The sequence below is a fragment of the Prionailurus bengalensis genome, chromosome E2 (genome assembly GCF_016509475.1).
Source record: "Prionailurus bengalensis isolate Pbe53 chromosome E2, Fcat_Pben_1.1_paternal_pri, whole genome shotgun sequence".
NCBI lineage: Eukaryota > Metazoa > Chordata > Mammalia > Carnivora > Felidae > Prionailurus > Prionailurus bengalensis.
The window spans coordinates 20919856-20944478 of record NC_057352.1 but is presented as its reverse complement, the minus strand read 5'-3'; the positions used below and the strand labels follow the sequence as shown (position 1 = coordinate 20944478).

Below are 24623 nucleotides of genomic sequence, written 5' to 3'. Positions count from 1 at the left end.
CCTAGTGAGTCCAGACCCAAACTCCCTGCTGTGTAGTTCTTAATGTACCAAACAGTCCAGTGTTCTCTGTGAAGCTGGACGAAATGCTTCCCTCCCTTTGTATTTTACTCTGTTCACAGTGGAACTCAAACAAGGCTGCTTATAACCCTGGTGTGTATGCCACCCATAAAAACAAGAGCCAAACGATCAACACGATGTGCCCTCAGAAAGACTGAGCTTGTGTCAGGCCACAACCCCTAGGATGCATTCTTTCCCTGAAAATCTTCTCGCTCTCAAGTAAACAAGGCTAGCCCTGCCCCTCACCAGTCACACCTGAAGTCCAGTCACAAACCTAGCTAGGACCTCTACATTTTAGCCAAGAACACCACAAAAAACATGCCCAACAAGCACAGTAACATATTCCTGAGCATAAGGCTGAAAGAATGCCAGTGCTGTAGGTGAAAAGCCAGTTAGGGAGGGGATGGGGTGAAGAAGCTAGCCCACGGAAGATTTGGGCGACGTGGGGAGAGACACTGACTTCTAGGCCCAGGTGACCATTGAGAGGGCAACGCAGAGAGGCCTTGGGAGGTCGTCTACCCAGACCCGTACCCGCCCAAGACTGGGTAGCCCGGACCGCTGGGGTACCTTCGTGCCCGCCCAGCCCGAGAGCCCCGGGATGCCCATGGGCGGGGCCTGAGCATCGCCCCGCCCCGCCGCCCGCCACTCGGGTCACCTGACCTGCCCGCGGCTCACGTGATCCGTTCCCAGCGCCGCCATTTTGGAGCTCCGGATGAGGAGGGGAAAAGCGGGGGAAAAGAGGGAAAAGAGCCGGGAGAGAGGTGGGAGAGGACGAGGGCGAGGGCACGGCCGGGCTCCTAGCCGGCCAAAGGAGGCTCGCGGAAGCAGCAGCCGCCGCCCGACCGCAGGTACAGCGCCCCGGGGCCGCCCCTCCGCCCGCAGGTAGCGCCGCCGCCGGCCATGTGCGTCCTCCCCTCAGGCCTCTACCGGCGCCTGCTTCCTCTTCAGCGGGCCGACACCGCCCGGGGCTCGCCACTTGCCCCAAGTTCCGCGTCCCTTTCCAGTGCTCTGCGCAGCCCACGCAGCCCACGGCGAGGCCTGCGGAGACCCCTGGCTTGCCCTGCCGCGGGGGGTGGGGGGAACCTGCCGCTCTCCGCATACTGTCACCAGCCTGGTCTGCAGGCGGGCCTGCCGAGGCGTTGCTTCCTTCTCCTCTGCAGTTGTGAAACCGCTTAGGCCAACCGCTTAGGTCCTCACCGCATCTGTTGGTTACTTTTCTCAACCCCCGATCGCCCCAGCCCTTTAACCAATTCTTGATGTAGGAAAAGCTAGTGCAGAAAATCCTAGCCTTCTGACCCTATTGCGAACCTTTTCGATGAACCGGTCTCTCGATCACTGACATCAGTGGGAAAATCTCCACTCTTCAGACCTACGGGCATCCGGAGGGAATGGTTTGTGTGGAAGGCTTGGATGATTAATTAGGCGGAGGCCGTCATCCCAACCCGTAGGCGATCTTTTTAGTTACTGTGGTGGGCTGTAATTTACTATCAGTCTGCATCTCTTTTATCAGGCAATTACTGGATTTATCACCTGCTTGAGCTTGTACTTTCTTCAGTACTCCGCTTTGACTCAGTGTTTGGATTGCGTTATTGATTAAAAGAGAGAGCCTGGCCCTTCATTCCTTTACCTTACCAACTCGTTTGAAATTAACTCGAAGGGAGGACCGAAGACGTGCTTTCTGCCCTGGCAACGAACTGTTTACTTAACCGTAATCGATAAGATAGCTGCATTCTAGGTGAAAGGAATAGGCTTTATTTGATCTTTTAGATTCATCCTAGCTAGTATAGGAAACTGCAAAGAAATGTAAGACCAGAGCAGGAAACTGCGTTGGAAGATATATAGGTCAAGCTACTGTGTCCTATCTTTTCCTGCCCACTGTGCTTGCAAAATCATCCTTTAGATGGCATTTTGGGTTAAGATTAAAATGGCGATATGCAATTTATTGTTCCTTATTCATTAGAAAGTGTTATCAGTAAACAGTAGTATTTTGAGTCAATTAAATTCTGAGCTAAAACAAAACACAATTATTGAGAGAAGTTTCCAGAGCAATTTTTTTTCTAACTTGTACGAAGTGGTAAAGTCTGCTTGCTAGATAAATTATGTAAAATTGCAACACATGATTGGGTTGCATGAACATTCCTCTGAATGTCTTTTTGACATAGAATATTGGGGAATTTTTCACTGCCAAAAGAAATCATTACTTTGTTTCACCAAGAAAGAGAAATGTTTGATACTATGTACTTTCATTCTTGGCCACAGCTGAATTCTGAAGATTGGTCCAAGGGACTGTGTTAATTTCAGGAATTGATTTGAAAGACATTGGCTCTGCCTCTTAACAGCCATGTAACCTTGGGTAAGTCACTGAAACCACACTGAGTGTTTCCTTATTTGTAAAATTGTGTAACACCCACCTGGCCTGTTCCAGAGTTATGAAGATCAAACAGGCTAAAACGTTTGATATAGCCGGGCTGTAAGGGGCCAATTCTTTTCAGTATTGATTTTATGTATTTGTCCTCATTGAGATATAGGAAAGAAATTGGTGTATTAAGAAAGGGGATTTAGAATCAGATAGTCCTGGATTCCAGTTCTTAAACCAGTTATTGCTTTACATCTGTGATCCTCAGGTTCCTTACCTGCAAAAAAGAGGCTAGTATTACCAGAAATTCATGAATAATACACAAAGTCTACATAGGCACTGCCCCCTGGATGGGGAGCACTTCAAGGACAAGGATTCCTTCTTACTTGTGTAGTCTCCAGCACTGTGCTTGGCACATTATAGGTGCTCAATAAATGTTAAATCTTAATACTGGTTAATGTTAGTTAGACCTTATGTCTTCGTGGTCTGCCAAATTAGAATATTCTCCCAGGCTAGATGCCAGCTAAGAAATTTTAGATTATAAAATTCATGTTCTTGCGATATTTACACTATATTTTTCTTAGTGGCAGTTAATCACATTAAGCTAAGGAGATTTTAATTCAAATGAATCATAGCTGACATTAATAAGATAAATCTATAAATAATGTGTAAGCAATCTCAAGGTGATTTTTTGTAGGCAGTTTACAATTCAGGGACATAACAGTTCATATCTTTGCCTAGTTGGGAAAGAACAAATTTTTAGTCTGAAAGAAAAGGTTTTTTATAACACTGAACTGCCTTTGCACATGCACAGAAAATTACAGCCTTTCTCCAGCCCTACTCAGGCTCACATGAATTGTTCAACTTGATTTTACTTATGATAACCATACTCTATAACTGAAAGGAACTAATTAGATATACAAAGAAACCTAGTAGTAATTATCAGGAAATAAAGACAACTGAAATAATTTGGTTCTTTTCTTGGGAAAGACATTAATTATAAGCTTTTGCCTTTGGAATACAGGTCTCCCCCACTTTTTACAGTTTGCCTTCTGCCACTTTGTGCTTTTTTGGGGCGGTGGGGGAGAGAGAGCACGAGAGGGGAAGTGGGGAAGAGAGAGAGAGAATCCATGCTGAACATGGAGCCTGACACAGGACCCAGTCTCACAACCCTGGGATCATGACCTGAACCAAAATCAAGAGTCAGACGCTCAACCAACTGAGCCACCCAGGTAGCCCCTGCCACTTTGCTTTTATGAAAGACATACGTTAGAACCTGATTTCTCTAACTGAAAGAAATCTAAAGATTTCAGTCTTACACCAAAGGCAAAAATAGTTTCCAATGTTTGTTTTGCAGCGAGCCATTAATAGAGGCAGCACGTAACCCAAGCAGCAAGCGTGGCCCCACCAAGCTCCTTTCCTGCCCAGGAACTGTACTCGGAATCTCTGCACCAAGGCGCCAGAGCTTTGAACTGTGTCTGTGAGCATCTGTGCTTTATCTCATTTTATCGTGTGCGCTCATTATTAGCAAGATGTGTTCTAAAATATCAGAAAAGCCTAAGAAAGGTTATTTTGGGGTTTTTTTTCCATATAAATACATGGTAATTCCTTTTTCACTTTACATCATTTCAGCTTCTGAAAGATTCCATAGGAAGGTTCTACTTTCAGATGGCCAGAGAAACCTGTCCTGTTGTCTAGGAAAGAGTTAAGACTCAGTGGGAAAGATTCTAGAACTTTTCTGGTTTGGGATACAACTTATATTTATTTATTTGTAATAGTTTGATATATTTTGTGTAATGTGGTTATGTCTAAAGATTCCAAATAAGAAGCTTCCTACTTTGGTAATGCCTCTAGGCTTTACTCTTTCTGTAAACCTTCTTGTTCAGCCATGTTGATCTTTTCACTAACTGCTAGATGGAAGGTTTATTCTCACTTTTGGAAACGTGATAATGTTGTGGCTCTTTTCCTTGTCAGTCTTACCCTTGTGTTGACAGAATTCCAAAAGAGAAAACGATGCATTCTAATTAAGATAATTCAAGGAGGACGTATTTACAAAAATACTCATAATAAAGGCGTTGGACGTGTATAGACAAACCACAAGGATAATGCAGTTATCTGGAGGTAGCAGCATCAGAAGGAAGAGAGGTATCAGAACCAGGAGAGTTTTGTAGAGCCCCCTGCCTGAAGAGAATGGTCTTCCATTGAGAAACATGGCCAGTCCAAGCTGACCTAGAGGGAGGGAATTAGGGGAATGAATATCCTGATTTCACTATGCTGCCTCCTTCTGATCTCCTCTCATGGCTCCCCATTGGCATAACACAATCAGAAACCAGAGGGCATAGGAGCCTACTGATGTAATATACCTCCTGGGGCAGAGAGCAGAGTGGAGGAAAGTAGGCAGTGAGCCCAGAGGGACAAATGGTTGACATCTGGCGCGGCCGTCTTTTAGAATACAGTATACGTCTTACCTCTTCAAAAACCTTTTGCTTACTTTCCTAGACCAAAACTAGCTTTTCGGTTTGTTAGGATTTGGTCATTGACTGTTGCCTTCTGTTTTACTTTGTGTACTGTTGTTACAGTATATAAAAGCTGTTAACTTCTTTTTAACTTCTAAACATGTTTGTCCTATCTATTCAACTCCGTTTTAAACCATTAGTACTGTGATTTAAAATTTTTTTCCATACTGTTTTTGTAAAAAATGTTTATCTATTTTTGAGAGAGAGAGCACAAGCAGGGGAAGGGCAGAGAGAGAGGGAGACACAGAATCCGAAGCAGACTCCAGGCTCTGAGCTGTCAGCACAGAGCCCGACTCAGGACTTGAACTCATGAGCTGTGAGATCACATCCTGAACCAAAGTCCGACAGTTAACCGGCTGAGCCACCCAGGCACCCTGACACATAACCATTTTTTCTGTAACTTTTTAGTATGAAAAGTTGTAAATATTTACACAAGTAGAAAGAATAGTGTAAGGAACTCCTAGATACTTATTACTAAACTTTAATTACAAAATTTGCTATTCTTGCTTTATTCCTACCCTCTCCACCCACCCTGACCATGTACTTGTATTGATCACGTGAAGGCCATCGATAGTATGCCGATGATCATAATCTGTGTTGTCGTCATTATTGAGCCACTGGGATTGTGTTTGTACCCTTATTTTCATCTCTCTGTCTTTTTTTTTTCCAAATAAATTTTACTTCACTTGACATAGGATCCCGTATATATGCACATTGGTGGCCTAAGAGAAATTTTTGTGAAAATTTAAAGAGTTGGCCTTAAGGTCACAGGCCTTCCTCCCTGTGTATACTTTATTATGAACTGTTCATCTAACCCTTTCTAAGAGAGACTTTTGTTTTAATGAGATTTAACTCATATATCGATTCTGCCATGTGGACCCAAACTGGTTTTTCAGGTGTTTCTTGATGTATTTTATGTTGTCATATCTGTTTTATAGCTGCCATTTCTGTACTTATCCCCAAATGTATGCAGCCTCTAAAATGAGATACTTACATAAATGTTCGGGGAAAATTGGAGCATCTGCTGCAAATTTCCATTAGCTCTTAATGCCTGAGCAGACACAGCTTTTCAAATCTGAATGTTTTGTCAGTTTCGTTTGTATTAGTTTTTTTCTTGAGATAACTTGAACTCCTCCTCCTCTTCATTCCACACTCTTTTTAAGGTGTGCACTGAAATATCCACAGGGAGTAGTTGCACTGCTCTCTTTCCTATTCTGTCATTAGGTAAAAGAGGGACCACATGAGTCACCTTTGTAACCCTCTGGGTACGCAAAGTCTGTTGAGCAAATCTTCACTCGTTAACCTGCGGACTATCAATCAGCCTATATGGATGTCATATTTCGTGGAGGAGGAGACCTTAGATCTACAGTAGACCACCAAATCTTGGGCAAGAAATTGAATGCTCAAGGATTTCTGTTATTAACAATGATTTAACGAATTCCCATTTAACAATTGAACTGAAAGAAATAAAGCCTTAAGTGAATGGTCCTAAAGTGAAATCATTAGTCACAGAAACAGCCACAGCTCCCCTTGGCCGAAAAATTGTGGAATTCTCAGGCAATAAGGTGACTTAAGACGTCACAAAGGATTTTCCTAAAGAAACATGTTGTTCCCACACTGGTCCCTCTTTAGTGATTTAAGATTGAGTGTAGAGATTTAAAAATACTGTTTTTTCTGTTTGAGAAAGATGGAGAGGAACTACATAGTCTTTTGAGAGGTAATGACCTCAGGTTGTTTAGAGAAGAGAGCGGCTAAAGGGCCGCAGTCACCCAGACTTCTAGGTCTGTGGGAGCTGGGGTAGTGGTCATCGTTGTAATGGCTGTTGGGTGCATTCCCTGCCACGAGCGCAGTTGGACACGGAAAAGAAACGAAAGCTGATCCCATTGGACAGAGTATCAAGAAGGAGGGAAGAAGCAGTACTAAAGCCGAGAGTAAAATGTTTGCATTTTTGCCTGATGTGGCCCTAGATATAGAAAGTTTGTGTGCCAGAAAGAGCAGAAAATAAGAGGAAAAGCTCTAACTGCTGCCAAGAGTAGATACGGGAGGGCTGGCACTGCAGCTGGTCAGAGTGCTGGTAGGTCCAGCAGGAGTTCGGTGTGATCTTGGCAGGGGCGCAAGGGCCCTTCCATGTTGATTCAGCCACCTGGGGGGAGGGAAGCCATGATTCACCTCCTAAAATAAGAATTCAGAGCCTGTGATTGAGGTTTAAGAATAGTATGGTCTTTGGTCTATAGCTGGTGCCACTAAAAATTTTGCTGGCATTTATTGAATGTTGTGAGTAAGACTCCAGAATGCACCTAAAATGTGGAAAAACAAAACTTGTTGCTGGAAAAAAGCCTAAACTGAAAAATGTGATCCAAGTCAACAAATTAATCTCACTTTGAGCCAAAGGAAATGTTTGAAATGAAAGTACTGCCAGGAAATAGAGGATTCAAGATTTAGGGAGAAAGATATTGTGAGTATTTTTTGTTTTGTGACTTCCTTGGCTGTAATGCATTGCTGGAACTTACAGAGAACCCCTTTTAAGGACTCTGAATATTTAGACCTGAAACACAACTAGAATGTCAGGTCTTTTTCCTTCTCTGATGCCCCTTTCCCTTTCAGGAAAATGAAATTACATATATTCGTGCATGAGTAATAGTTGACCACTAATATGGCCTCTAGGAAAAAACCACAGCGTTGTTTGTGGTTTGTCTTCAGGGAAATCAATCAAAGGAAGTAAAAGAAGGAACTGGATCATTGCTTTTATGTAGTTTCGTTTGCATCATACTTCTCAAAATTCACTCTGCCATTTACAAGAGGTTACCAGACTATCTTTTCATAACTCCAAAGATTTGGAGTGAAAAAAACAAATTTATGATTTTAATAATAAGACTATAATTATTTTTGATATAAGTAGTTGTCTCCCAAGAATTGTGTCAGTCATGTGTCAGTTTTGTTTGTTGGTTTTGTGGTAACTTGAGGTGGTTCCACATACCCTGGGAATGCTTGTGTCCCTTCAGTCAAGGAATAGCAGTCCTGTTTTTTTGTTTTTTGTGTTTTTTTGGCATTGCACAAAAGAGAGGGCATACTAATTGGGTCCAGCTAGATGTCTGGGGGAAAGAAAGTGAAGAAAAAAGGATATGCATATTGTTTAAAGTCATTTCCAAAGAAAGAAATAGATGGAAAGATCATCCTCAGTCTTGATAGGGGATGACATTCTCTAGAGAAGTTCCAAGCAGTTTAAGTCTCTGCTGGGGATACAGGTATGCTGATCATGGAGCTCCCAGGTTAGAAAATAACTGAGATTAGCTTAAACTCTAAGAGTAGCTCAGGTTTCCTATAATTGCATTCTTATAATACCTCTAACCCGATATTTCTTTCTGTTGTATATTATCCTTTCTAGATATGGAAGAAAGCAGCAGTGTTGCCATGTTGGTGCCAGATATTGGGGAACAGGAAGCTATATTGACTGCTGAAACTGTCATCAGTTCATCACTGGAAATTGATGAACAAAGAAAAGTTAAAACAGATCCATTGATCCATGTTATCCAGAAGTTAAGCAAGATAGTAGAACATGAAAAGTCACAAAAATGTCTTTTGATCGGGAAAAAACGCTCACGTTCAAGTGCTGCAACGCACTCTCTTGAAACCCAAGAACTTTGTGAGATTCCAGCGAAAGTAACCCAGTCCCCTGCTGGGATCAGAAGGGCTGAGATGTCTCAGATACATTTTACCCCTGGCTCTCTTGCCCAGAACGATGGGAAGACTATGTCTTACCAGTGTAGCCTTTGCAAGTTTCTGTCATCATCGTTTTCTGTGTTAAAAGATCATATCAAGCAGCATGGTCAGCAAAATGAAGTGATATTAATGTGCTCAGAGTGCCACATTACATCTAAAAGCCAAGAGGAACTTGAAGCTCACGTGGTAAATGACCACGAAAACGATGCCAACAGTCATACTCAGTCCAAAGCCCAGCAGTGTGTAAGCCCCTCCAACTCTTTGTGTCAGAGGCCCACAGAAAGAAACCATGAACCCATTTCTGATGTCCAAGTGAGTGTGGACAGTGCGCAAACGCACACTGCCCAAAACGCACCCGTGGCAGAAATGGGTAAGAGGAAATGGTATGCGTATGAACAGTATGGCATGTACCGATGCTTGTTTTGTAGTTACACCTGTGGCCAGCAGAGAATGTTGAAAACACATGCTTGGAAACATGCTGGGGAGGTCGACTGCTCCTATCCGATCTTTGAAAATGAAAATGAGCCCCTAGGCCTGCTGGATTCTTCAGTGGCTGCTGAACCTGGTGGGGTGGATGCAGTCGTCATTGCTATTGGAGACAACGAACTGAGTATCCACAATGGGCCTTCAGTACAAGTACAGATTTGCAGCTCAGAACCGTTATCCTCTTCGTCTCCTTTAGGACAGAGTGCAGAAGGTGGAGTTCATCTGACCCAGTCAGTTACCCTTGACCCCAGTGAGGAAGAGATGCTAGAGGTGATATCTGATGTGGAGGAGAACCTGATCGCTGATAGTCTGCTTTCATCCGCACAGAAAATCATTAGTAGTAGTCCCAATAAAAAAGGTCACGTTAACGTGATAGTAGAACGTTTGCCAAGTGCTGAAGAAACTCTTTCACAGAAACATTTCCTCATGAATGCTGAAATCGAAGAGGGAAAAAACCTGAGCCCGACAGAATCCCAGATTGGGGGTGAAGGAAGAGATGGAGTTTATCATGCTGATAAGTGTACTGTTGATATTGGGGGGCTGATCATAGGCTGGAGCAATCCAGAGAAGAAAGACAGTGAGTTAATAACCAAAGGACTGGCTACTGATGAGAATGCCCCACCAGGCCGTAGAAGGACAAATTCTGAGTCTCTCCGACTACACTCGTTAGCTGCAGAAGCCCTCGTCACAATGCCCATAAGAGCTGCAGAACTGACAAGGGCCAACCTTGGGCACTATGGGAATATAAACCTTTTAGATCCAGATACCGGACAAAGGCAAGTGGACAGTACGTTGGCGGCTTATTCTAAAATGATGTCGCCACTTAAAAACTCTTCAGATGGATTAACTGGTTTTGACCAAAGCAACTCTACGTTGGTAGCACTCCCAGAGGGTAGGCAGGAGTTGTCAGATGGGCAAGTGAAGACGGGTATCAGCATGTCCTTACTGACTGTGATCGAAAAGTTGAGGGAAAGGACAGACCAAAATGCTTCCGACGATGACATTTTGAAAGAGCTGCAGGACAACGCCCAGTGCCAACCCAACAGTGACGCAGGTTTATCGGGAAGCAACGTGGTGGAATACATCCCTAATGCTGATCGACCCTACCGCTGCCGCCTGTGTCACTACGCAAGTGGTAACAAGGGCTACATCAAGCAGCACTTGCGGGTCCATCGACAGAGACAGCCCTATCAGTGTCCTATCTGTGAGCACATAGCTGACGACAGCAAAGATTTGGAGAACCACATGATCAACCACTGCAAAACAAGAATATACCAGTGCAAGCAGTGTGAAGAGTCGTTTCATTATAAGGTAAGCATCGGTTCGTGAAATCGTTCGGAGAACCTTAGGCTTTTTAGAGCAAAGAGGGAACTTGGCAGAGAGTCCAGCCATCTCATTTTATAGATAAGGAAACTGAGGTGAGGCCTAGGAAAGTTTGGCAATTTGCCCAGGGGATCCCAACTAATTAGTATTAAAATTGGGACTGAAATCTAGGTCATCAGGATTGGTGTAGGATTGTTTTCCCGCCAGCTTCCTCCTTAACAGTGTCTGTGTTTATCGCTTGTAGTGTTTTAGCATGTGTATCTTTTTTTAAACGTGTTGATTTTAAATTGCGAGGTAATTTCAAGAGAATGTACAGGGGAAGGACTTAACAGTTGATTTACCCAGATGTAATCCTACATCGATGCAAACAAACTCCATCTTCCATGTCCCCAAAATGCAGGTTGCTCGCTTCAGCCACACAACCAGCCAACAGTAATCTGTGTCCTTGCGAGAGGGAAAGTGTGCTATGTTGGGCTTCATGACAGACAGTAAAGTGGAAATAGAGCCACATGTGTTTAATGGGCAGTTTAAGGCACTGTAAGGATTTTGACCGTGATTTTCATCCTATGTACTACCTTAAAACCAACAACCAGCATGAAATGCTGTTTTCCTAAAGGAAACAGGATTCATTGAATCATTAGTTTAGAACTTTTCTTCTCCAGTGTTGCCAGTTGACTGTCTGGAGGGCAAAAAAAAAAAAAAAAGAAAAAAGTGTCCTAAAAGGCTAACTGGGATGTAGACTTCTCTCAGCCTTTGAGTCTGAGATTCACTGCCTCCTTGGATTGCCCTCATGGTGTTCTGACGTGGCCTCAGGCTGCTAGACAAGCAGCACATCCAAATGGGCTGTAAAAGCAAGTTCCAGAAGTTTCTTTTGTTCCTGCACTCTTGATTTGTGGGGGTGGTGGTGAAGGAAGAAGATATCCATCAACACGTTAGCTGGTGTTGAAAGGCAAGAATTAGCAGGAGTCCAGCAGTTACTGGTTGGATTTATTTTTGTGAAAGCATCGGGTTATTCCAATCGCTCTGCTCTTCCCTCCTCCGGGCCTGCCAGTGGTTCAGTAAGCACGCACGTGCCGTGCAGAAACCCCTCTGAAGATAGAGGGGGCTTGCTTTTGGAGAATGCAAAAAGAATTGCCTTTTTGATGAGATTGTGATTTCTCCAGTGTATTTCTTTCCATAAACTGTCAAATAAATCAGATAATCTTTTAGCACATTTGGTTTTAAAATATTGGTAATGTGTTCTAGGTACCAGGCCATGAAAGCAATTAACTGCTTTAGCAGTCTCTTAGTAACAGTGCAGGTATATTTATTGAAAGTTACGTGGGACTGTTTCTCAATTTTTTAGAGTCAACTGAGGAACCATGAGAGAGAGCAACACAGCCTTCCAGATACCTTGTCAGTAACAGCTTCTAATGAGTCAAGAATTTCCAGTGATACAGCTGATGGAAAAGGTGTTCAAGAAGGTATCTGCATTTTTTTGACTAGCGTATTAGGTTTTTTAAAAAGCCCTTAGTTGTCATGTGGGTTATTTTCAGGACTAAAGCTGCATATGTTCTCTATTTTCATACTGTGGATGTGAATGAATCTTACCTGTGTTCCGGAGGTAATTCTGAGCACTAAATGAAATGCTATATTAGTAAGTAGTCAACTGTGTAGGTAGATAGCACATCGAAATTTATGCTGCCCTATAAGAGCCAAGTACATCACGAACCCTTGGGTGACACCCCAGCAAGCCAGGGAAGCTGCAGTGTGGAAAGCAAACCCTCCCCTCTCTCAGTACCAGTTGACCCACTGAGAATATAGCAGCTTTTGCAGATGGCAGGGCCCCCACCTCAAACTGTAAGTGAGGCTTCCTGCTGTGATCTTATTCTTATCCAAGTATGACTGCCAGATTTCATCTGCATTATTTGAGAAAAAAAAAAGAAGCCAAAAAAACAGAAGATCTTTTTGTATACTAGTTAGGTACCAGTCGGCTGAGTTTCTGCTAATAGGAATATTAGAATCAAAAGATTTAATTAGAGTTCCATGAAAAAGCGGATGCCACATCCGGAGAATGAGGGATAAAGTGTAATAAGCTGTGCTTCCTTGCATCAGCTCTCTTAAATTGATATACTCTAAATGTCTCAAGTGCGGTACATAGTGTTTATGGGAAATAAAACATATTGGGGTGACTTTCCTTTTTAGATTTCCTAAGAATTAAAGTTAGAAACAACTGCAGAGTAAAATGTTTTACCATAATGGTTCATTAAATTATACCCCAGAAAGCATAACTGATTCAAGAATGTTTCTGAAAGAACTGATTTTGACACCACTGTAGCACCAAAATTCCCTTGTCAGACAGATGTCATCCCTGTAAAACTACCCAAAACAAAAGGAGTTTATGACATAGCATCTGTTTCTGCAAGAGATGGCTGAGCTAAAACCGTTTTGTTTCCTTTTTACAAAATAGCCCTAAATGCCTCCTTTTATTTTAATTCATTATGTTTCCATATCCCCTTAAAGGAGACATTAAAACATTTGATGTCATTGGACCATAAATCCCTAATGAAGGAATAAAGTAAATACTACTCAGCGGCACCACCTGCGTGCGGTTAACACTAGCAGCGGAATGTGTCTTTTCTAGCACCGTCTTCAAAAGCGGTAATTTATAAAACTGTCCAAATGGGTTAACAAATCAGAACTCACAATTTTAATAAAAAAGATTAAAATGTCAGCTCAAAATTAAAGTAACCAGTTTGAGCTTTACCGCGACGGCATCTGCCCACCATGTTCCATTTTACGGCATCTTTTCTTTGTGCGTCCTGCTATTTCTTGTGGTTGAATGTATGGGTTTTAAATTGCTGCCATGTCTGTTTTTCTCTCACTTCACTCCGTTTGCTTTTCTCTGTCATAGTGGTCCAACAATTCAGGTGACTGATTACCGCCTGCACACTTACACCGATACTTGATGAATTCAGTATTAGCACTTTTGAAATCTGGTTGAGCCAAAAAACAAGTGTCTAGCTCACAAAAAAGGTCAGAATAATTCGTGTTTTACTCTAGATTTTTTAGCCTTGTAGTAAACTTACTGGACAAGTTGGGGGAAGTGTGCCTCAGTGGTCCCCAGCCACTGCCCATTATGATGGCACAGATAACTTGGGACAGGTTTTTGACTCAGAGACCCAGTGTAACAGCACTTCAGACATTGTTCTGCCAGAAGGCATGGCGCACCCATTCCGAGCTGGATACCAAGCTAGGTGCAGGGAGTACGGGGAAGGCCTCACTGCCTGTAAGAAACCCAGCCCCGGAGGAAGACAGAACCGTGTGACGGCTGTGTCGGCAGAGAGCACACGTGCTGTGTTAGAGCCACGGGCAAAGCATTCTCATATGATGTTCCTTCGCAGACATCATTAATGAAATCATTCGTTATTGCAAACATACGATTCATGAACCCCGGGGGATGCAATGTAGACAAAACGCACAGATCCCTGTCTTCAGGGAGTCTACAGCAAGGGACAGGTCAGAGGCCTGACACAGACCTGCATGTGACGTACAGACTGCAGCGAAAGAAGAATAGAGTTCTCCTAAAGCTTACTCAATAAACCATGCTGGGAGATTCTAGAATTTCCATCCTGTAGATGAGAAAACCGAGTCTTCAGGAGGTGAAATGCTTTGCCCACAATCATCCTGGTACTAGGTAGAAGAGCAAGGACGAAGCCCAAATCGTTGAACTTTAAATCGTGTATTCTTTCCATTGGAAACAGTTGCTCGAAGTAGCACAGGCTCTCGTTCTGTGCTATATTAAGTTTTTCCATCTGTCATTTTTATTAGTTGTCATTGATCTGTAATATTTCTCACACAAAACCATTATCCAATATTTCACACCTCATTTTTTTCAGGGTTTTAAAAAAAACTGTATTTGGAACAATGCCACTTATAATCAAGTCCAAGTTTTTAACCTAGCAATTAAGAGCGATACTTACATTATAATTATGATTAGAGTGTATATTAATGTTGTAGACGTATACCAGGAAATTAGGACATTTTGTTCTGCCTGACAAAAGTAGTTACAGGCGAAAGAGAATTTCAGTTTTAGAAAGCTTAAATTTAACTTAAGAATTTTCTTTGTTAAAATTTCAGCGTGGGATTCTCTTCTGTCACCAATTTTACGTTTATGCACTGTGCGCTAATATTCTACCTAAGCTTCCTTGCGGCTCTGCCTTATTCTTCAGGTTTCCATGCTTGCTTTGTTTCTGAATGTAAAGCCATCGGCCTGTGAATGGCCCACAGACTTTGTGCTTACAGAAGAGTAAAGAAGATGTTGAATATCTTCAGGAACAGTTTTACATGATCAAATCATTCAGCTTGTGTTGTCTCAGGCTTACCCTGATTTAAATTACCCAGCCTTGTTGGTGCAGAGTAAGTGTGGTGACATGGCCTATTTCCAATCGGATCCATATATTCTGAATTTCAGAGGGCTGCAGATTCATGTTAGTGATAACATTTGTCCTTGTAATGTGTCAGTTTGCCAGGCATATGCTACATTATATAGCGCTTAATAATTTGCAGTTGTTTTTCCTTCCATTGTTGCATTGGTACCTGACATTTTTATAAACAAAGGAAACCCATAGGGTGAAAAAGCTTTAAGCTTTTATTTATTTTAAGAGAGAGAGTGTAAGCGGGGCAGGGGCAGAGAGAGAGAGAGAGAGAGAGAGAGAGAGAGAGAGAGAGAATCCCAAGCAGGCTCCAAACTCCATGCTGAGCCCATCACCGGTCTCGATCCCGCAAACCATGAGATCATGACCTGAGCCGAAATCAAGAGTTGGTGGCTTAACCAATTGAGCTACCCAGGTGCCCCAAGCTTTAGGCTTTTTATGTTGAGTTTGTTATATATGCTATGTAGCCGTACTGTGTAATATTGTCTTACAGTGTTAGATCACAGCTTGTTGGCAAATCAGTGTTTCCTTAAGACAGTTTATCCAATATCAATTAGACTAACACTTTTCAAATTAACAGCATATCTCTGGTTAATTCAGCTGCTGCACAGTCAACAGGGCATCTGGCATCAGCTTATTTTATTGTAGCATTTTGTACAAGGTCATGCAGAAACCAAGCCAGTGTATCTATATTTGCAGGTGAGATGATGTTCACTTTGTATCTGCTGATAGTCCAGTTGCAGGAGAAACTGGAAAACCATGTTCAAACTTGTTAACTTTATTAAAAGAGAAAGCCTTGTTGGAAATGTTGGTACAATGCGCTGTAAATATTCATTTACAGTGGAGATGCTGTCATTTCTATCTAATCAAAGTATGTCACTAAAGCTCTCCAATCCCTTGTCTAGGGAGTAAGTCTTCAGTACAGAAACAGTATAGATGTGACGTGTGCGATTATACAAGTACAACCTACGTTGGTGTCAGAAACCACCGGCGAATCCATAACTCTGACAAGCCATACAGGTAAGTGTGACGGTCATAGAGCTTTAATGCTTGTGTTAGAATATCTTATAGTAAAGGAAACAAGTAGAAATACTTAAAGATTGATAACACTTATTTAAACACAGATTGTGTGCAAAGAAACTCACTACTGGTTTCATGAGTGTTTGTTAAGGAACATGAACTTTAAGCTTGGGTCTTAGGACAATAGGCATTTTGTCTATTAAAATGTAGGAAAATATCTGCTTCTGTCAGATATGTTTTCAGTTTCAGTTGGGTATAAATTATCATAGCAGATTTTCAGTTCAGTAATTTGGTGGGTTAAGTAGTCAATATTTCAGAAAAGATGCTTAAAACCAAAATTCCCTATGAAAAACTCTGTGTTTGAAAATTAAACTGTCATTTAATAGAATTTTGTTACGTGATTTTTCACAAAAGCCAATTCTAACACATATTTTCAGGAAATACAGGCCTTGTCAGGTGATCGAATAGAAAAGTAGAAATCATTTCTTAAGTAAACTTTGCCTCTTGAGAATGCACTGCGTGTTGTTTATGTCTGGTAAAGGTACAGACGTTTCTGCGGAAGTGTGTCCAGCTGCCACAGAGCAATCTGTTGCGCTTGCAGCCATGATGGAATGTCAGGTTCCTACTCAAAACTGACATAGTCACCATGACTAACTGTGCTAGGCCACGGGCATGAACTGTTTGAACTGCTTATCAAAATCTGCTTCACATTTTAACTTGTGTCCCCAGCCATGGTATGGGTATGACACAAGTAGGTGTGGGGGAGTCACAGTATTAGTAGCTAAATGAAGACTTGACGGACAATGCCTGAAAATGCCATTGTTTGATGCTCTAAGTGTGTATCTCTCTCTATATATGGCTTTTAATATATAACATGTGCTTAATTTCCTAAGCAGCAGACTTGTTTATAATCACTCTTCTTCAGACAGTATGTCCATTTGCAAAGACTCATAATTCTGTGGAAGGTGTTTGGCCTTCCCTCAGTGTGTCTGTGTTTATTTCAAACGCTTTTAAAACTAGGATCCCTAGTTTCCCCAGAGTACAATGAAGGCCATTAACCATTATTAACAGTAACTCAGTGCCAGTAAATACATATGAGAGTGATAGGTGGTATTTGCATGTATCATTTATGATTTGCACTAGAAAGTATTTAGGAGAACATTATGAAAACAGGGGATGCTAGTTCATCTGATAGGAGAAAGCTTTGCCTTTATATTTTGGGTATCTTTATTTTTAAATTCAATGACATACCATGCCAATTCATGTGATCCAGGCAAGAATAAAATTAGATATAGACTCTTCATTCAGATTCATTGAGAAAAATTTATTGAGCAGATAATTGTGTTCCAGGAGCTGTGCTAGGCTCTTAGACTGTAGTCATGATAAAGGGGATATCGTCCCTCTGTCATGAACCCTGTAGACAAACAATAAACAAGTAAACTCTCAAGAATACAATTAGGATAAAAGAGGTTAATGATTGATTCCAAGTCTGTAGAGGAAAGTCTCACATCTACTTGAGTAGATTAGTCTTATAGCTTAAAGATTTATCTTGACAGTTTTTGGTGCCCTGGGGTTTGTGTTTTCTTATGTTCTTAAAATATTCACAGACTCCTAGGATTGGTTATAATTGTCCTAAAGTCTTCCTGCTAGTGGGCAGTGCACTCTGAGAACCCTTTTCCTCTTAAAGCAGAGAAGTCTCAGCGTGTTATTTTCCAAGTTTATACACACTACACTTTGTCACTGGGTTTGGCTGAGTGTTTATGTCTCAGAAGAAATGTCATACATCCCCCTTCCCTGTAAATATAACCAGCTTTTTCTCATAAGTCTTATTTTCCAACTGTCAAATCTTGTGACTCCTTTTTTAAATACTTTAAATCCACATAGGATTTGCAGTCTACAGAGCACTGTGAATTAACACACTGTATTCCAGTATGCTTCTAGGATTTTCTGTTCCTGGTCATAAACTTCGTTTTAAGCTAAGCTAGTAAGCATAGCCTTCTTGAGATCTAATTTGATCTAAGTTATCACAGTAGTTTTTCTGGCTTATTGCACATAGGCTTCATTCAGTTTTGCTGCCTGGTACACTTACTGGTCAGAGTTTGGGCTTATTTTTCTCAGAATCCATACCCTACACATTTCTGATTACCTACTTTTTGTTAAGGAACATACTCACCGGGAGCAATGGTGAACTCCTCAGAGTTAGAGTGCCTTATTGCACAACTTGTAGTCTTTGCACAAAGGCAGAACAGGTGTGGTGTGTGTTTGAATGTGCCTGCTTTGTAATAGATTTTCTGCAATATTTATAACTGTTCTTTGCTCATGCCTTTACTTTTTATGTTGCCATTCCAATCCTTCACAGAACCTATGGTGTGATCTGGGCAGTACATTTTCATGTATAAGAACCCTGGTTCTGGGGACAGATAGTCTCGGGATTGAATCTGAGCTCTCTGACTTATGGCATTTGTTACCTTGAGCAAACAGTTTCACCCTGCTATGCTTGGTCTTGTCTTTTCTAAAATGAGGATAATTAAGACACCTGCTTTACAGGGTAGATATGAGGACTAAACTAAACAGCATACGCGATGTACTGGCACAAACTAAGCACCCAGTAAGTGGTGGCCATCTAATACTCATTGGCCTGGCTTCTGTCCTCGTCCCCTCCCACTGATTCATTGTCTAACACCACCCCCCACCAACCCCCTAAAAATGCTGTTTACCTCTCATTTTGGAAAACAAAGCATAATCCTGTTCCTGGACAGACAGACATAGCTTATTTATTTTACAAAAGGGATGCTATCCCCAGGTAGAAGTATTGTCACAGCTGAGGTCCCCGTGCCGTGTTGCCTGCCTTGAAGGCAACCTAGTGTCCTGTGTAGCACTTCTGCTTTATAGTCTCAGGCCTGGGCCACGGACCTCCTTTGCCCAACTGGATGACCTTGTGGAGGTTATTCCAAGCTAAGCCTCCTTTCCCATACAAAACGGGAGAATACTGCCTCGCTCATGAAGCTCTGTGAGGATTGGATGAGGTTATGTGTATTAAGCACCCAGCATATTTCCCGGTGCATCAAAGGGGCTGGTTTTCCCCTGCTGCTCATGCAGTTGTACAGGCATCTCAGAAACTCTGTCCTCATTACAGAAGGAGAGCTATTTTCCGTTCTTGTGTGAGGACAGGGAAAGATGAAAAAGGCATCATCCCGCCTCAGTCCTACCAAATCAGCAAACTTTGTTTTTCAGTACGTTAGTAAGGAACGTTCTATGTAAAGCACATACCCATTATAGTTATACCTGATGTTTAGGACATTGGCCCCACAGTTACTAAAAGGTTCCTTTCAAGATTTTCAAACATTAGATCATCCTCAGTTTAGTGTTAATATTGCAGTTCTAGAATTCCCCCTGGTTTACATCCCCCAGTATCACTTTTGTGACTGGCTGGAGATGGAAGATGGGATGACAAACTTTTTCCTCAAGTTACCGAGTTTCCTTCTAACTATATGACATTGAACCATTTTCCCTTAGTTACCGAGTTTCCTTCTAACTATATGACATTGAACCATTTTCCCTTAGAAACACAGTTGTGTTGGTACTTCCGTTCTGAAACTCCACCATGGCACGGTGAGGGGTAGGTGCGACAACATGACGAAGAAGGAAATGGGCTTTGGCGTAAAGCACTTGGTATATGACCTGGCATGTATTAGGTGCTCAGGAAATGGTCACTGATACTTATCTGTATACCTCAGTTTGCCTTATCTAGGAAATAGCTCTGGTTCTGTAAGTTTTTTGTACTTTGAAAAAAAAATGTATAATGGTGTTACTGTACTTTTTCTTCTTTAAGTAGAAAAGCTACCTACATAAGTATGTTGAATTTTTTAAGAGTCCTGTTTTAATACCTAGGCCAAAAATACCCAATGTTTCCCTAAATGTTTCAAAAATGTACTTTTAGGGGCACCTGGGTGGCTCAGTGCGTTAGGTGTCCAACTTTGCTTCAGATCATGATCTCGTGGTTCATGGGTTCAAGCCCCACATTGGGCTCTGCACTGACAGCTCAGAGCCTGGAGCCTGCTTTGGATTCTGTGTCTCCCTCTTTCTGCCCCTCCCTTGCTCGTGCTCTGTCTCTCTTTCTCTCTCAAAAATAAATAAAAACATTAAAAAACATTTTTTTTATTTTTTTTAACTTTTTTTTTTTTTTTTTTTTTTTGAGACAGAGACAGCATGAACGGGGGAGGGTCAGAGAGAGGGAGACACAGAATCCGAAACAGGCTCCAGGCTCTGAGCTGTCAGCACAGAGCCCGACGCAGGGCTCGAACTCACGGACTGCGAGATCATGACCTGAGCCGAAGTCGGCCACTTAACCGACTGAACCACCCAGGCGCCCCTAAAAAACATTTTTAATATACTTTTAGAGTTAGTTTGTTCATATCAGAAGCTAAACAAGGTCCAAATGTTGCATTTGATTGAAAACTCTCTTAAGCCTTTCTCTCTCTTTAAAATTTTTAATACTTTATAATTTAAGGTGGTATATGTCCTGAAAATTGCATAAATTATAAGTGTGCAGCTTGGCCAATGGGTCACATTCACTCCTCCTCTTAACTACTCAGACCATGAAATAAGCCATTGCCAGCCCCTCTGCAGCACTCTTCTCGGGGCCCCCAGGCACCAGCTCCCTTTCTCCTCTGCCCCTCCAACCATCTTGACTTCTAACATCATGATTTTGCCTTTTTTTTGACTTAACAGAAATGATATCATGCAGTACATAGTCTTTTTTTTTTTTTTAAGTTTATTCATTTAAGTAAGCTGTATACCCAGCACAGGGCTGCAACTCACAACCCTGAGACTGAGTCACATGTTCACATGTTCTTCCAACTGAGCCAGCCTGGTGCCCTGGTGCATATTCTTTTATATCAGGCTCATCATCATTGTGTGTAGTGTAATGTAGAACTAACACCGTCCTTTTCATTGCCATATAGTATTCCATTGCGAGACTGGCAATTTATTCATTCACTCTACTAGTGATAGGTATTGGGATTATTGCCAGATTTTCCCGCTATTGTGAATAATGCCTTTTGAACATTCTTTTACGTGTTTTTGGTGCGTATATGAAATTGAGTCCATTTTCATTGGGTTTATACCTAGGAGTGAAATATCTGGGTAATAGGGCCTGCATATATATTCAGCTTTGGCAGATCTCAACAATTATCCAAAATGGTTATACCAGTTTACAGTGACTATACCAGCTCATAGTCTGACCAACACTTCATATTGTCAGTCTTTAATTTTGGTCATTCTGGTAGGTGTATAGAGGTATGTTGTTGTGGTTCTGATTTGCCTTTTCCTGATGATTTATGAGGTTGAGTATCTTTTTTGCCTGTTTGTGTACTATTGCCCATTCCCTTATTGGTTGTCTGCCTTTTTCTTACTGACTTGCAACAGTCTGTTCTGAATACAAGTTCCTTGTCTATTAATATTGCACGTATCTGCTGAACTATGGTTTGTCTTTCTACTGTCTCAGTTATGTTTCTGACAAACAGAAATTCTAATATTTAATGTAGTCAGATTTATGAATCTTTTTCTTGTGATTATGGCTTTTGTGTCTTTATACTCTGAAACTGATGTTGATGTCTTTGAAATACCCTTGTAAGATACATGATTCGAAGTAAAAATGTGTGCTTATAAAGTAAGGATTCTGATTTTAGGGATGCACATCAGCTGGGTCAAAAATATTGTGTGCTTATATGTTAATGAGCCTATATTTTGTTCTAATATAGCACAAACACTAAGAGAAAAATGTTAAAAATCCAGAAAAGTTTTAAGCAGCACGAATCACATTTTGGAATGACAGGGGTTGCCACTCAGTGTGGTCAGTCATTAAATAAAGTCTAGTCTTTGTTTAATATAAAAAATATTACAAGTAATAATAACCGTTAACATTTTTTAGACATTCTGCATGGACCAGACAGTGTGCTAAGCACTTGATTTGTATCAGCTTACTTAACCGTTACTTAGGAATGTTGCTATCCCAATTTCATAGATGTGGAAAGAGAGACTGGGTAGATGAAACTACTTTCCCCAGGTCTCCCAAATGGCAGAGCCAGGGTTCGAACCTTTGCTTCTACCGGCTGTGTGTCTCTGTTATGCCAGAAAGAACTCTTTGTGAGGCCTACTGCCACTGCATGCCATACTATCCCCAATTTAGTGGTATATTATAATGCAGCAGAAGTTTTATTAAGCTCAGGGTTTCTGTGGATCGGGAATTGAGGAAGGCTACTGTAGGGATGGCTTGTCTCTATTCCATAAGGTCTGGGCCTTTACAGGGAAGACTTGAAGGCTGAAGGCTCCCTCACCAGCCTGACTGGTGGTTGATGCTGGCTGTTGGCCGGACCCTCAGCTGGGGATCTCAGCTGGAGCACATACACCATTTCTCCACGAGGTCCTTCCAGCTACGTTAGTGCCCCAAAGTGAATGCTTGGATTAGAAGTAGGCAAGCACTGGGGTGCCTGGGTGGCTCAGTCGGTTAGGCGTACAACTTTGTCTCAGGTCATGATCTCATGGTTCGTGAGTTCAAGCCCCACAGCGGGCTCTGTGCTGACAGTGTAGAGCTTGCTTGGATCTTCTGTCTCCCTCTCTTTCTGCCCCTCCCCCGAGCGGGCGTGTGTGTGGACTCACTGTCTCAGAAAAATAAATAAACATTAAAAAATTTAAAAAAAAAAGGTAGTCAAGAATGTTAAAAAAAAAAAAAAATTAAGTAGGCAAGCACTGTATCACCTCTTATGACCTGTTCTGGGAAGCCACATACCATCACTTCCACCATAGTTATAGATTTCTTAAGTCTCTCTCAATCTGGAGTCATGTTGAATTTCGGTTATTTTTCTTGGCTTGGGGGAAAACTCAAGTCTTTGAAAAACTTGAATTTATTTTAAGGAAACAGTTTAGCAGATAGTTTAATTTGGAGGAAAACAATATGTGTTGTTTCTAAGGGATGAACCAAAGGAGTTTGTTTTTCACAGTGGCACAAAGATTTCTTGGGTTCTTCACAAAATCTGAAGTGGCCATTTCTCTGGACCTTAGTTATTTACTCCTTTGAAAGCACAGAAAACAAATTAAATGTGGTAAGACAAACCTTACTGCAGAATTTTTATTGAAATCTTTTTATGCACGTTCAAATCCTTCTCAGGTCACTTCAGATCTTACAGAACATCCAGGTTCTGCTTTCTTTTACCTGATCCCCCAAGGCAGTCATTCCCAGTTGAAGAGACCTGGAGTAAGGTCCAAGTAAGGTCCCAGGTCAGGGGAATAGGGTGTTTGAGCCACATTCCTATTTTTCTGGGGTTCTGGGACTATAAAGTAACTGACCCATGAGCAGTAGGAGAAAGCCTATAGAAAAATTCAGTCTTAGGGGGTTTTTTTAGCCAAGAAAAGCGTTGGGTTTTCTTGTTGTTTGTTGGTTTGTTTGTTTCTTTGTTTGAGAAGCACTGAGTTTTCTGATGTTTTTTCTCCACCATCAAGCAGTTGACTCAGTCATCAGCAGACACTAACTGGGGGTCCTGCAAATTTAATCCTATTCTAACACTACCAGGTGGATACTACTTAACGATCCCTGCAGGAGAAAGAAAGGCTTACAGGCTTCCAACAGCTCAGCCAGTCAGAGACTGTTTGTAACAGCCCTCCTAACCTCCTGCTTTCCTCTGTAAAAGAACATTCCTATCTTTGTTTGGAACTCTTGCCAGTGGTTTTCCCAAACTTCTTGTCCCAGATTGCAATAAACCCTTTTTTTTTTTTTTTTGATGATAAAATAACTGGCAGCTTTATTTTTTTATTTAGGTTAACAATACCTTCATGAAAGAAGATGGACAAACAACAATTTCAGAAAATAAGTGTATAGTAAGGTGAATAAAACAAGATGACGGTACAATAATAGTTCACTCTCACGTTTTAAACTAAGAGAATTTGGTTTGCTCCATGGAATTGTAAAGGGAGAATGCAGAGGGAATGGAAGGTGAGAGAATAATGCTTCAGCTAAAGGAAGCTTACTCTGAAAAAGGAAGTAGAAATACATATAAGCCGCCTTTACATAACTCTGAAGTTGAGGTTCTTTTATAGTATCTCTTGTCCTCTACTCAGTTGAAAATCACTTTAATAAGTGCTTAATCTTGTCAATTTTTTTCCACACTCTTCACACTTAGATCTTTTAGTGAATAATTTGCATTGCAAGTGCCTCTTCAGAATAACCTTTCTACCAAGCTAAGTTTGATGCTCCTAGAATTAGGGCTCAGTTGTTCCATATACTGCTCTTGCTTTCTTTATCTTCCTCTGTCAGGAAAGATTTTAAGGAGTTCTTCATATTAAAAGATATTGAGTAACCAAATCAGCAGAATTTATAGAAGTAAGTTCTTGTCCAATAGGATGGGAGAGAGCAATTTTAAAAGGCTAGATAGAGCAGGAAAGCAAAAAGGCTTCATCTGTGTGTGTTGTTTGCATAGGAGAACTAATGAAAGTGATAGATTCTAGGTGAGCTTCTAGATCACTGTATTAGGAAAGAGCATTTCTGGGACACCTGAGTGGATCAGTTGGTTAAGCTCCGACTTCAGCTCGGGTCATGATCTCTTGGTTTGTGAGTTTGAGCCCTGTGTCAAGCTCTGCGCTGACAGCTCGGAGCCTGTAGCCTGCTTTGAAATCTGTCTCCCTCTCTGTCTGCCCCAACTCCACTCACGCTCTCTCTCTCTGTCTCCCCAAAAT

The 24623-nt window shown here is 41.6% G+C and overlaps 1 protein-coding gene across 1 annotated transcript in view; it reads left to right on the top strand.

The window, feature by feature from the left end:
* Positions 1–727: 727 nt before the first annotated feature.
* ZNF507 (zinc finger protein 507) overlaps positions 728–24623 on the top strand; it is a 45274-nt gene continuing 21378 nt past the window's right edge. Inside the window, exons 1-6 of the mRNA XM_043599117.1 lie at positions 728–905; positions 2317–2410; positions 3771–3893; positions 8315–10446; positions 11804–11921; positions 15779–15893. Of these exons, the coding sequence (XP_043455052.1) occupies positions 8317–10446; positions 11804–11921; positions 15779–15893 (2363 nt within the window). The 5' untranslated portion in view covers positions 728–905; positions 2317–2410; positions 3771–3893; positions 8315–8316. The remainder of the gene's footprint in view (positions 906–2316; positions 2411–3770; positions 3894–8314; positions 10447–11803; positions 11922–15778; positions 15894–24623) is intronic.